The sequence below is a fragment of the Lissotriton vulgaris genome, chromosome 3_1 (assembly GCF_964263255.1).
Source record: "Lissotriton vulgaris chromosome 3_1, aLisVul1.2, whole genome shotgun sequence".
Taxonomy (NCBI): domain Eukaryota; kingdom Metazoa; phylum Chordata; class Amphibia; order Caudata; family Salamandridae; genus Lissotriton; species Lissotriton vulgaris.
In genome coordinates, this window is record NC_141689.1 from 2,136,619,545 (window position 1) to 2,136,632,595 (window position 13,051).

General features: G+C 45.2%; 1 protein-coding gene across 7 annotated transcripts in view; it reads right to left on the minus strand.

The window, feature by feature from the left end:
* The window catches only part of LIMCH1 (LIM and calponin homology domains 1), an 892,718-nt gene that overhangs the window by 415,464 nt on the left and 464,203 nt on the right, over nt 1–13,051 (minus strand). For all 7 annotated transcript variants that reach the window (XM_086962709.1, XM_086962710.1, XM_086962708.1 and 4 more), the window contains exon 6: nt 11,258–11,368. In XM_086962709.1, the coding sequence (XP_086818835.1) occupies nt 11,258–11,368 (111 nt within the window). The remainder of the gene's footprint in view (nt 1–11,257; nt 11,369–13,051) is intronic.

Below are 13,051 nucleotides of genomic sequence, written 5' to 3' on the forward strand. Positions count from 1 at the left end.
GGAAGGCAGTCTTATCTTATCTTAAGAGAGACTTGTATAGCGCTCTGTCACCATAGGTTTCCTGGCTCTGGGGTCTTAAAGGCGAGGTAGCCATGTCCTTCTTTGCATGCGGAGCTGGAGCTGGTTTGTCTAGTGGTCCCTTCTTTGAGGCCAAAATCAACTGTCCAGTTATTGGGTCCCCAGCCAGAGTCTTTTATGCAGGGTCTGGATAAGATAAGTCTTCTGCCGGAGGCCGATCTTTTGGTGCTGTGGAAGATTTCGGCACCGAAGCGGCTTGCTTTGGTTTTTTGACAATGTCCTTTGTCGGGGAAGCAGGAGTCTTTCTCGGCTCCGAATGTTTTTTCAGCTCCGAAGGTTTTTCCAGGTCGGGTTTTGTTTTCGGATCCGGTTGTTTCTTTGGATCCGATGCTTTTTTCGGTTCCAGCAGTTTTTTGGAATCCGAAGCTTTGCTTGGTTCCGACCTGGGTTTCGGTGCCGAGGGAGTTGTGGGTTTCGGCGCTGATGGTTTGGACGTCGGCGTAGCCGGTGTCGATGCCTTTTTCGGTGCCGGTAAGTTGGCGCCGGCACCATGCGAAGGCTGACTCGAGCCCGAGTTGCCTGAAGGCTTAATTGGCTCCTTTGCCGGGCCCGAAGGTGAGGCAGTAGAAGTGGAGTGTCGGTGTGCACCCGAGGGCGAGGGTGTAACCTGGGCCTTCTTTGGGACACAAGCTGAGCAGTCCTTTGCCTCGTGCTCCGGAGAAAGGCCACACCTCGTGAAGGTCGGTGTGGGGATACTTCAACCCACATTGAGGACACTTTTTGAAGGGCGTCCTTTCCATGAGCTGGAGTTGAGGCCTAGTTAGGCCCGAAGGCCGTCTACGACGACCGGAATCGAAGTATTCGACGTTGAAGTATAGCGTCGAGTGGAGAAGCGTTCGAAACTTATTTTCTGAAAGTTGGTGAGGATTGCGCGCCGAAGGAATTCGGTTTCAACATGGAGCGCTGGAAACACATCCGAGTCCAGTGGCGGAAAAAAAAACAATCTGGGGATGGAGCCGATGACCATGCGCAGTATCATCCAAAGGAGGAGTCACCTATACCGTGACTTCCAAAGACTTTTCTACAAAACAAACTGCAAACATCCGGGCCCAACACTAGGTGGCAATCTACGCATAGTGTGCAATCTGCAGCTCATATGCCTCGAACATATATTTTCAAAACATTACACACTGGTATTTGGGGGAAATGTGTCAGAATATAATAGTCATTCAACCAGATGGACATCTTAGCATATAAATATTGACACAGTTGCACGGGGCCCGGGGCGCAGCAACTCCCCCTCGGATAGAACACTAGGAGATCGACATAGATTGGTGACAACATGCTGAGCAAGTGGTCTATAAAAGCAGTGGGAAAAAGAATGGGCTAAATGGTGCAACATTTGGGGGTGGTGCTGAGGATGGTGGGTGGAGCCAGAGAGGGAATGATGGACACTTGCTTGGAAGTATGCTCACTCTCGAAACAATAAAATGTCATTGGCCATAAACGCTCCATATTAAATGAATAAGCATGCTCTACTTTGGCATCTACTTGTCATGCGCTATATAAAACCTTCAAAATTAAATTAAATTAAAATTTTAAAAATTGTGGTTTTACCCGAAATATTCACTGAATGTTCGCTTTCATGTCACTCCTGTACTTACTGTATGTTGAGCAATGATTCAATAGAAATTGTTTAAAAATTAAATACATTTTGACATGGGAAAAGTAAAGAAAGAGAATGGACAGGGTAAAGATGGAGAAGTTAAATACGGAAGCGACTGCCAGTGATTAGATTTATTTCAAGCATTTCTCTGATCACCTTTTGTGTGTTTAGTGTAACACCTTAAGTGGCCACGGGTATGTCCAGACGTAGGTCCCGTGCTCACTGTGCCACCCGACTGAAGAGCCTCAATCAGGGCGAAAAAGGTCTTAGGTTGCTTGCGTTCTGGTGCAGGGAGGACCTGGCCTGACAGTTTGAGCTGGGCTGTTCCAACTAGAGCAGGGTCAAGACACATTTGCATATGGCTAGGTCCAAACTGAGGTGGCATGATGGGCAAATGTACGATGGGTTAGAATGCTACCCCAAACAATGCCAGTGTTTATAGACTTATTGCAAGCATTGCTCCCATCACATTTTGCATGTTTGAAGTTAAGTACAGTCACAGTAAGATAAGCTGGTTTATTAGATATTCACATAAAAAGGATTATCATATTGAGAAGCTTTGAAAGGCATCAAAGTCTTTCCCCATATACCTGCCTGTAATGGCTGCCCTTTTCTGGCTCCTCTAAGGGGAAGAATGATGGAGAGTGACTCCAGCCTATCACCCCCATAGCATAGGGATTAGGACTATAAGACAGGGCCCCTGCCTTCCATATATTAGAGTATTTTCGTGTCACTTTCCTTAATGTAGGGCTTATGAATTTAAGTTAGGGGATAGATATATAAGTACTAGTCATGATTTGCCCATTTGCTAACATGTTAGGATATTTTCCAGGGAGTTACGCATATTGTGGGCCCTGTAGGCCTTAAACGAGATAGACTCCATTTTGCTTTCTGCCCGGTAGCTCGAGAAGGCTTTCTAGGTGAAGTGTAATGTTTTAGTTTCAAGCTGTTGTTCGCTTGGAGAGAACCGGCTCAGGCTGGCCCTTATCGAAGGAATGTATTTTTCTCCACACCGAAGACACTTCTTCAGGCCGGCCGGCTGGGAACGTGTCCTTGGTACGGGGAGGTACAAGAATTTGGTGGGCGGCAGGTTACTGGCCGTAGCTTTCCATGAAGGAACGGGCTTTGATATTAGCGAAGGTGTTAGTCAGTTGTCAGTTAGTCCGTAGGCGGCATCTAGCCGTTAGCATCTCTGCCATTAATTATTTCATGGCGGACAGTCGCCATCTTTGAAGTCCGAGAAAGATTTAAGACCGAAACTCTCTGAGAAAAGACTGAAGGAGAATTAGCGCGGAGCGCCCTGATACAGAGAGAGAGAGAGAGACGGTAGCTAATAACCAGCAAGGTTCCGGTGCCCTGGAGGGAAGCAGACGAGGTTGAGCCTAGCGGTGCAGACGTGTACTTGTGACGGCTGGGGTGTGACTGCGAGGCGAGCCAGGACACAGAGACGAGAAGGGAACCTAGATGACTGCCGAGCCCAGACTTCATATCAACCAGGTGACCTCCGCCCTTTTCCCATTTAGCGTGCACTCTAATCTTTACCTTTTCTTTGCAGAAATTATGTTGCATAGTAATGTGATATGTGTGTATTGCCAATAAATATCCTAGTTCTTATAGAACTATTGTGTGCCTTGTGTTCCTGTTCAATCTTGGTAAATGCATCTCCTAGTCGAGAATTGTTTATGCGAGCGGATGTGAAATCCCGATCAGGTAAATAGTGATCGAACAAAGAGGGAGTGAGTGGACCTTTGATGCCAAGAATAGGAGGTACATCATATAATTTGGGAACCGTATTAAAAGTCATTATTATAGTTTTATCCCGAGTAGATAACTGAGACCTTGTCCTGATGACTGTTCATAGGAATGTGGTCGTCGTTGATATGCGGCGTTAGTGAGAACGCTGGGGAGGATTACCAGCGCGTATACCCACAGGATTGTGGCTTGCATAAGTGAGAGCGCCAGGGGGGATACTGGCGTGGAGATCTACCGGATTGTGGATCGTTTGGAAAAGGGAGCATCGGGTTCTGCAGGCCCATGTGTAGTCGCACCGGATTGTGCGCCATATCTGCCCTAGGGTAGACCGGTCTGGGTCGGGGTGGCCGCGAGACCAACTGATGTGAATAAGATATTGTAGAAAATCTATGCATGTGTATTGCTATTCCCCATCTTTAGGTGTGATTTGTATATATACCTGTATATCTATCCATTGTGAATACGTTCTAAGGAGGGAAGGTGAGTACGTTTTGGCTGGGTCATAAGGGGCCCCTGGGGGCTGATCCCATCTAAGCGGAAAATCCGGCCATTACACTGCCCTAAGGCAGGAAGGGACCACCACCACCATCACAATTACATTTGAGCTTTCTAGTCCTTCAGCCAACAGAATGTGAATTCCTATTTAGGACAAAAAGGGAATTTAACAGAAGATTAAAGCATTTTGGGGATTCAGATGAGAGAGTAATCACACATTTGTTTTTATGACATTTTCCTTGCATTGAATCATTTGATTTAGGAGGCTATTCAATGCAGTAAAGTTTCTTTCACATTAGGTGCTTCATTGCACAAAGTGGCAACATGGCATAGCTCTAGCTGGCTTCTTTATCCCTCCTGCGCAACATCTTTCCTCTGTATTGAGTTGTATATCAGTGGGTTTAGGGGGCCAATTTTAAGAACGGTGGCAGTGGACCTGAAGAACAGTCTGTGAGCATAGGTGGACTCAACTGAGGCAGTAATTCTGACCGTACTGGGTTAAATGAGGGAAGAGGCTGACAGGAACACTTCACAGGCATTTGTGATTTATCTGCTTCCTTTGACATGGTCGACCATGAACTTTTGGTAGATCGTATCGAGGCCGCGGGTATTCAGGAGCAGCACTTAAATGGTTTGTGTCTTTTCTGAAAGAATGTTCCAATTGGTTTGACTTTCCCCTTTTAGTTCCCCTAAGATCAAAGTGGCCTGCGGTGTACCCCCAGGATCATCCTTGGCCCCCCATCTTTTCAACTTATATATTTTTCCTCTGGTACAGACCTTGAGGAAAATTAATTCTTGCACTTTTAGCTCTGCTGATGATATGCAAATTCTTTTTACAGTCAATGATACTCCGGACTCAATCCTGAATTTCCGAAAAACAATGCTATTCATCGTCCACAGGATGATGAGCAATCAATTGAAATTAAACCCTGACAAAACAGAGCTTGTTCTGGTTGGAGGCTCTCAAAGTGCATGGAATTTCAACTTTTGGCCCGTTGAACTGGGCATGTCCCCCTGCCACAAGCCCACAACTTCAGCGAAGAGCCTAGGAGTTCTGATTGATAACAATCTCTCTAGGAAGCCTCAGTTAGGGTCCGTAGTTCCCTCCTGCTTCTTCCAGCTTCGGAAGAATAGAAAAATTTGAAGATTTTTCACTTTTGAAGCCCTTGTCCAGGTTGTTCTTGCAGTAGACATCTCTCATATTGACTATGCAAATTTGCTTTATTTTGGTCTCCTGGATTACCTGATCAAGATACGGCTACAGCTGGTACAAAATCAGGCGACTAGACTGATTTTCTGTCCGCCAAGAAGATGCCAGATCACTCCCCTGATGAGGAAACTCCACTGGTTACCAGTGAAACAGCGCTCTGCCTTTAAGATCGAATGCATTATCTTTAAATTCTTGCATGGCGTTTGCCCTGAGTTTATTTCTTCACGTATGCATTGGTACACTCCTGCTTGCAATCTGAGCTCCTTTCACCCTAACTTTTTGGTCATTCCTCCCTTTACAAAGAGGCACGGAGGTGGTAGATCCTTCTCCTACCTCGCCGCCAAGACCTGCTGGCCTTCAGAAGACTTCTCAAGACCTGGCTCTTCGATCAGTAGGACCCCAGCCCCCACCCCCCTCCCCCCCAGCGCCTTGAGACCCACACGGGCATGTAGCGCGCTTTAGAAATGCAGTGATTGATTGATCTGTTCTGGCCCCTCAATTCTGGAATTCATTCCCATCTGATATTAGATCAACATAATCTGCAGATTTTAACAACAAAATGGGTTCCTTGCTCAATCAGATCAAAAGTTACACAAATCTTGGCAACATCTGTTGCGCCCAGATGGTGATAACCTGTGTAAAATCACAAACTAAGGAAATAAGGACATAATACTGTCACAATGGGTGCCGCATTACGCTGTATAATTTGCCTTTTCTTGCTGCACAATTTAGTCAACCCTGCCACACAGTTGTCAAAGCGAGTGGGATCGGCAGGGCACAGCGTGCCCCTACTTTTTTAAATTTAATAGAACCAGTTCCTCTACTTTTTTATTTAAAAAATGCATCCCAGGCTGGCAGAAATAGCCAAGGCCTATAAATAAGGCTCGGCTGTTCAGGAATGGGCAGGGTGGGAAGAAATGGAAAAGGACTCTCTCTCTTACTTTTTGCCCAGACACTGTCCACTTCTGCTCTGCCTTTGGCAGCTGCCCCTCCCTCGCTCTATTTCTTACTCTTACTCAGGGTTTTCAGTAGGATGAAAAAACTGATGGGTCTCTCAAAGGGGCGTGGTCGATATAATTAAGGGCGTGGCTTAAAAACTCCTAAGCTAAAAATCTTTGCTAAGCCTTGTGTGCCGCCCCGCTGGTATTATGCTGCTTCCGTCATAATATTCAGACATATACAACAAGTAACATTACACCTACAACAAAAGCCATGACTATTGCCTTTGTCAATGGTTATTAGTTGCATAAAATAAATAAGCAGCAACTATGACTTCGTTGTACAGAATACTGAAAATGCCTCCATTCTCAAATGAGGAGACAGTGAAAGTACCATAACAAGTCTCTTTGAAGTTACAACAAAGGCAGTGAAGGGTGGGAGCGATGCAGAGTTGAGATGTATTTATCGCCCTAAGGGTGAAGGCAAAAACAGACAGCCAGATAAGGACCCATCTCGGCACCTGCCTTTTAGAACTAGGACCTGGTACACTTAAAGCCATGCTCTTATTCCCTCTCTTTCTGTCTCTGTCTCACTCCTCCTCACTTGCTGAATAAAAACTGACTTCTAGAAACAGCTCTTACCCTCACTTTCCTCTCCTTTCGTTCCCCTATGAAATGGATCCAAAGAAGAAACACTTTAGCTGGAAATGTCTTTTTTGGACATTTTTCTATTCCAAAGTGCAACCTCGGGACGGAGAGGTAAAAAGGGTTTAAAATACGAAAAATAACTAAATAAAGCAAGACAGAATGGTCACAAAGTGGCCAGGTTGGTTTGATTCACACCCACACTCACATACGACGCGGACCCCCAGATACGGCCGAACCATTAACCACTGACCAGGTAGACTTTTAAAGGCCAGGATAATACTCAGAGGGACAGTGGAACTACGTGTCATTTGAGTGGGTGATCCTCAGGGAGGCTTAAAGTGAGGCACCGACAACAAGCAACTGATTTTATCAACAATTGTAAGAGGCTGGGATTTCACGGATACCGCTTATGGCAATCGTGGCCTAAATACAAATTTACCCAAAGACTTTCAATATAACCAATTTAACTTTGGACACTGACTGGAAGTGGGAGATTTGAATGTCGTATATAGCAATACAGGACATGCTACTGGTAACAGCAATCTAAAAGGCCTCCAGTAGAAGTCCAAGTTTTTATCTGGAATTGGTAATTGACCACTGCATGTGATCCATTACAGGAACCTAGGGGCGATCATATACACTCCCTGGGTGTGACAGATTATTACTTGTCTTGACAAAGGTGGTAAATATAAGGATAATCCACCGAAACGCGTCGACGCAATTGCCTGTATAATTCAAGTGTCCAACACCATAATTGATATGCTAATGTCGCAGCAATACAACACTGGTGTCTTTACAACGGAGTAAGAATATACAATTTGTACTCAACGATTTTATGTTGTACCTGTTCTGTCTGTTCTCAATTGTGCAGGTCACTATTGAGTGTACTGTTTTATTGTGTTTTAGACTAGGGAACTAGATCAGTCAGCCCTATTATTGATTTTTTTTTAACTTATTCAAAATAAATGAATTTTTAACTTTCAATTTGTTTCTGTTGTATGTACGTGTGACATTGTAAGGCTTGGTATTCCAAACCTATGCTTAGTTTGCCTCAAAGGAACTTTCTCACTTTGATTCACACCCAAACATTAGCGCCACTGTACAGAGTTTGCTAGTGAAGCGCTACTTTTGTTTTCTTGTCTTTCTTTGAACAAGATTGTTTTCCCCGGGTGGGGAAGTGCACCATTCCTGGAGGTACTGCAATACCTTGTTGATGCGTACAATGGAAACGTTTAATGTGATACTTATCAGCTGTTTTCCTTATTTTAGTTTATACAATGTGTACCGTGGCTCTGTGTTCAGTGATGTGGTCTTTTTAAATCATCACACTGCTTCCGTTTGGTAAGGATATAAGAAATGGACATTGAAATGGGTCCCTCCAGGCTCTGTAGTCCTGTCCTTAACTTTTCGGGCAAAAGCACTCATTGATTTCTGATTGAGTGTAAAAAGCGTATGGTTACCATGTTGTTCCTACTTACATTTCACATGTTTTACTTAATCTTGCATTCCCTATGAGTGTTTGCATTTTCCAGGATATTGTTACTTTTTTTTCAGAGAGCATATTACAGTTGTGTAGTGCAACTTTGAATTGAGTCGCATCCAGCTGTTTATAGCGGGCACAATTGGGTTGTAGCCAAAGACAGTGCAAGCTTCTCTCAGTAGGGCAATATGGTGTTCAGTGGGGGAGAGGACGTGGTACTATGGACAGAGCTTCCGTATTTGGAACTCTGGAACCAGATTCAGCCTTCATGATCAGTCCACCAGACCAATCTTCTGAGGGAGCATATTCTCATGCTAGACCTTAGAAGGCCCAACTAGACCTCAGAAGCCCTGGTGTCTTAGCGCCAGCAGGTGGACCCTAGCGGTGGCAAGTGTGGGTTGACCTTGAAGGCCTGTCCACCACAATCCATACTGAAGTTCTCCTCCAGTCATGTGCGCAGGTCTACTAAGCAGCACACCCTAGAGCAACAGTGACTCTTTCACTGAGGTCACAGGACCCTTGAGGTCAGTCCGCCTCACCCATTGGTACCTTCTTTGGCCTTGCTTCAGCAGAAGGGCAACTCACCAGGGATCAGAAATGCCGTATTTGCATGCACACCAAACTAAGTCTGCAAACTTCACAGTCTCTCTGCTTCATGTGAAAGCACTTTTAACATGTGGTACCTGCTTTGGGGCCACTGGAATTATGCTGCAATGGAGGACAAAATAATGTGGCAGTGTTGACAAAATTATGCAGCAGACAAAAGGCTGCAGCGTAATGTGGTACATTTTCTGATACGTTATTCTTTTTACATTTTTACACATACTAACAGTCTTTACAAAGATTTTGCCTCATTAGTATCAGTGTAACATACAAATACAGCAGTGAGAAAGGTGACCAGTCAACTTTTGCAAAGGCCCCTTGTTATGATCTATTCTGCAGCATTGTAAATTTAGTGTTGGAACATTGTCTCGGTCATCGTTGTCTGAGTGATCTGACCAATTTGGTGGTCATCAATGACAACACAATACAACCTCATCTGGGCTGGGGGAATGTTTTTAATGTTGAGTCAGTTGAGCCCTGCTGTCTGTAAATGATGGGGGTCTTTAGCATTCATCTGAATAAATACTTTAAGCAGGGGCGGCCTTAGGCATGTGCAAGCTGTGCACCTGCACAGGGCCACCAAACCCCCAGGGGCCACCAAGCCAATATATATCCTTAATATATTAATCTTCTGAGGATGGATACATATTTGCATGGCGGCCCCTGGCAGGGATTTGGCGGCCTCTGGCTCTGTTCCACTTCCAAACACCCTGTCCCCCCCCCATCCCCCCCCCACCTCCTCTTCACTGGCCTCCACGCTCCGCCCCGCCGGACCCCCTCTTCAGGGGCCCCCCTACCTACTCTCCCTGCCCAGGGCCACCATGAGCCTAGGGCCGCCCCTGCTTTAAGAACTGTACTTGCAGTATGTGTGGTATTTACAACTTAACAGCCCTTCACTTCGAGACAACACAAGTCACATTTTTTTTTTAACTGAGTTTTATATAGCACAAACTTGACCCAAAGGTATTGGGTATCAGAGCGCTATACACAAGCACCAGTTGCATTACATGAGGACACATTCATTTTTCTTAGGCACGGGGAGATTAAGTGATTTGCCCAGAAGCACTGAATGTTGCGAGTCCTTGCAGAGACCCGGTTCCCCAGATGTGAGCTTGACCGCCCTAGCCATTAGGCAAACTCCTCTCGTTCTTATTAACTTATGATATGTTTGAGGTACAAAAAATGTTTTTGTAAAAATCGTCAGATTATGCAGCAAATGATTACGTGGCAAATGTGGCAGAGCCATAATTATGTGGAAAACATTTGCGAAGCAGGATATTGAGCCATTTAGGTTTGTACAGCTTTTGTGGAAAAAGAGAGGAAAAGTTCAAATGACAAACTATATGGCTCTGACTCAAATGGCTTGTGATTCCACTTTTATGAGTATTTGGGACATGCTGTGATCGGAAACTTATCCCACTTTGTGAATGTATTTTAATGTCAATAACTCATATTAAACCTTAAATAAAAATGTGTTTCCAGTGGTTCAATTAAATAATGTAGTAGGCTGTAACTGGTAAGTGAAATGACAACCAAATACTCAACATTGGGATGGTTTGCTCTTTCTGGACACACCTCTCATTCTGCCCACTGACCCAATCCTCGGGTTATTCCCACCCTCTGCTTCTACGCCCCCAGTTCACCTACGTTTTTCCCCACTTCAACCACTGCTGCTACATAATTTGAACCTCCCCTCTTCATATTCCAGTGGCCCTTCATATTACCCAGAGGGAATGTATCCTCTGCTGTATAATAACTGATAATTTTGTCAGCCTGCCCCTGTGACGCAAAATTACAGAAAATCAACGTAATCTTCTGGTGCAGACCCTGCTCCCCAAACAGTTTCTGGGGGCAGTCAGACCACGAAGAACTGGAATATTTGTCGAGCATCCCTTTAGCACTGCCTCGGATCCTATAACCTAATGGTTTTGTCAAGTCTGTACCAAAAAAGCACCGCACCACTGTTTTTCAACACTCCCACCGGTGGAGGCTTCCGCCAGTTAGATGGAACGTGAGACTGACCTGCTCATGTTGCTCTCTCCGTGCAACTGAGGGTGGGGAATCACACCGCATAATTTTACCATAGGTTCAGCAGCTGCCACTGCCGTCCGCCTAAAGCCCAAAGGAAACCCGGCTCGGGCGGCTCCCCCGCCATGCTGCTGCCCTTGCACTTGACTTCAAAGCACAGATTGTTTATTGTTTTAGTAAAGCTCGGAATCTAACTTCTGGCAGCCAGGAACAGGGGTCGGCAGCCTGCTGCGCGCTTCCCCCTGCAGCCCGTACACAGAATAGCTATGAATGCATTATGGCCTGAAAGTTATGACTGGCCCGGAGTATGAGACGCTCGCGGACACCTGTTTCCCCTCCAGGCACACGCGCCGGGAGGCCCGAGCGGAACGGCCGCACTCACTCACTCCCATAACACGTCACTCACGCACCTGCCTTACCTTCCTCATCTGGGCCAGTAAACCTTCGAACTCCTTCAGGTCCAGCGTGGCGCCGCTGTACGACGTGCAGCTGTTCGCGGCCTTCCCCAGCCAGTAAATCGTGACTAGCACCTGCAGAAACGGACAAGTGTTATTAGCCAGGGACGGTTTCCGATGCAACTTTCACCTCGCTTAAAATGGAGGCCACGTGTATGGCCCGCTACATTCCAGTCGGAAATAAAACTCCAGAACAGAAAGCCAAAAGTTAAGACTTTTTTTAAAACGAAACAGTAACCAATTTACAAACAATCATTGATCCCAGGTTACGATGAAGTTAATTGAGTATAGCTAAAAAATTACATTTCAGTACTTCACATTACATCGACTGCTAGGCGCTTTTAATACATACATTAGTTTCAATCAACGCAAAGCTCTTGGCTTCCCTTATCAGACATTTACTTAAAATACATCTAATATCTATTTCACCAGTGGGATCTTCAAATAGCAGCACATGTCACGCTCAGTATCCTGGCTTCCAGGCGATGGAAAACGTATGAAAGTTTGCCTCTGCCTTTTGTGCCCAAGTTGCAAAATGATAAAATGCTTTTTCCACTCACCAATAAAGAACAAGAATTGACATAATAAACTATATTGTAGCTTTGTATTGTTGGCAATGGTTTGAACCTGAGTTAGGGGTCTGAAATCCTGATATCCATTGGCTACCCAATCACACAGTATTGAAAAACAAAAGCTTGATTGTCGCTGCTGTGACGTCACTGGGAAGCGACTGCATGACGGTATTCCCCACCTCATCCAGGTCTCCACAGACAAAGGGAGATTGTGGCATGTGGATGGCACTCTGAAACCTCTAACCTATGGGTAGTCGCAAACATTTTTCCAGAAACCGAAAAGTTTGGTCCTTGATGTGACAGAGGGCCGCACTAATGCCAGCGAGGGAGAGGTGGAAGTGGGTATAGAGGAAGCGAAGCATGTACATCTAGTGGCTGAACTCAATTGTGCAATGTGAAACCCGAAAACCTGGGATGAATCCAGGCTACCGTACTTGGCCAAATTGTGTGAGCCCGGGAAATTGTTTTATTTGGATTTCCCTCTTTTTTCTTCATTATCACATATCAGGGAACCTCGAAATGCATGACTTTAGGATGCATGCTGTACAATATGTTTTCCTGTGTTAGGATGTAATCACTAATGGCATTGTTGTCAGGGTGTGAGTGGGGGGGGGGGGGGGGGGGTAAAGAGAGCGTGAACGTTTCTAAATTCATGTTAAAAAAATATCACTTTAAAAAAAATACTTCTGAATGCACTGCTATAATCTGATTTAGTACGGTGAAATGGTTCAACAGGTTAATGAAATTCACACTTTGGATTTTTAAAAGACTATCAATTTTAAAATGAAGGTGTTTCTAAAGTTAAGGTTCTTGTTACTTTATTTCCCTAATTGCAATTAGCCTTTAAAGAAGTGCTCGCTGTTTATTTAACTTTTTTTTAAATGTTAGTGCTGAGTCGAGTAAACAGTAACCCACTGCTGCTGCTGCCCAGAAGGCCGCACGTAAAGGTTAGGAGAGCCGCATGCGGCCCCCAGACCATACTTTGAGCATCACTGCTCCAACCTATCAGCCACATGTCTGAAGAGACCCCAGCATGTCCGTGAAATGCAGTCTGTGTTAGCAGCAGCTCTCAGAGGGCCAATTTCACAGAGGGCCAATTTCACATAGTGCCGTCCCTCAGAGAGGCAATGTCAGTCAGTAATCCTCAGTGAAGGGTCAGATGGTGGTGGAAGCACATGAAAGGATG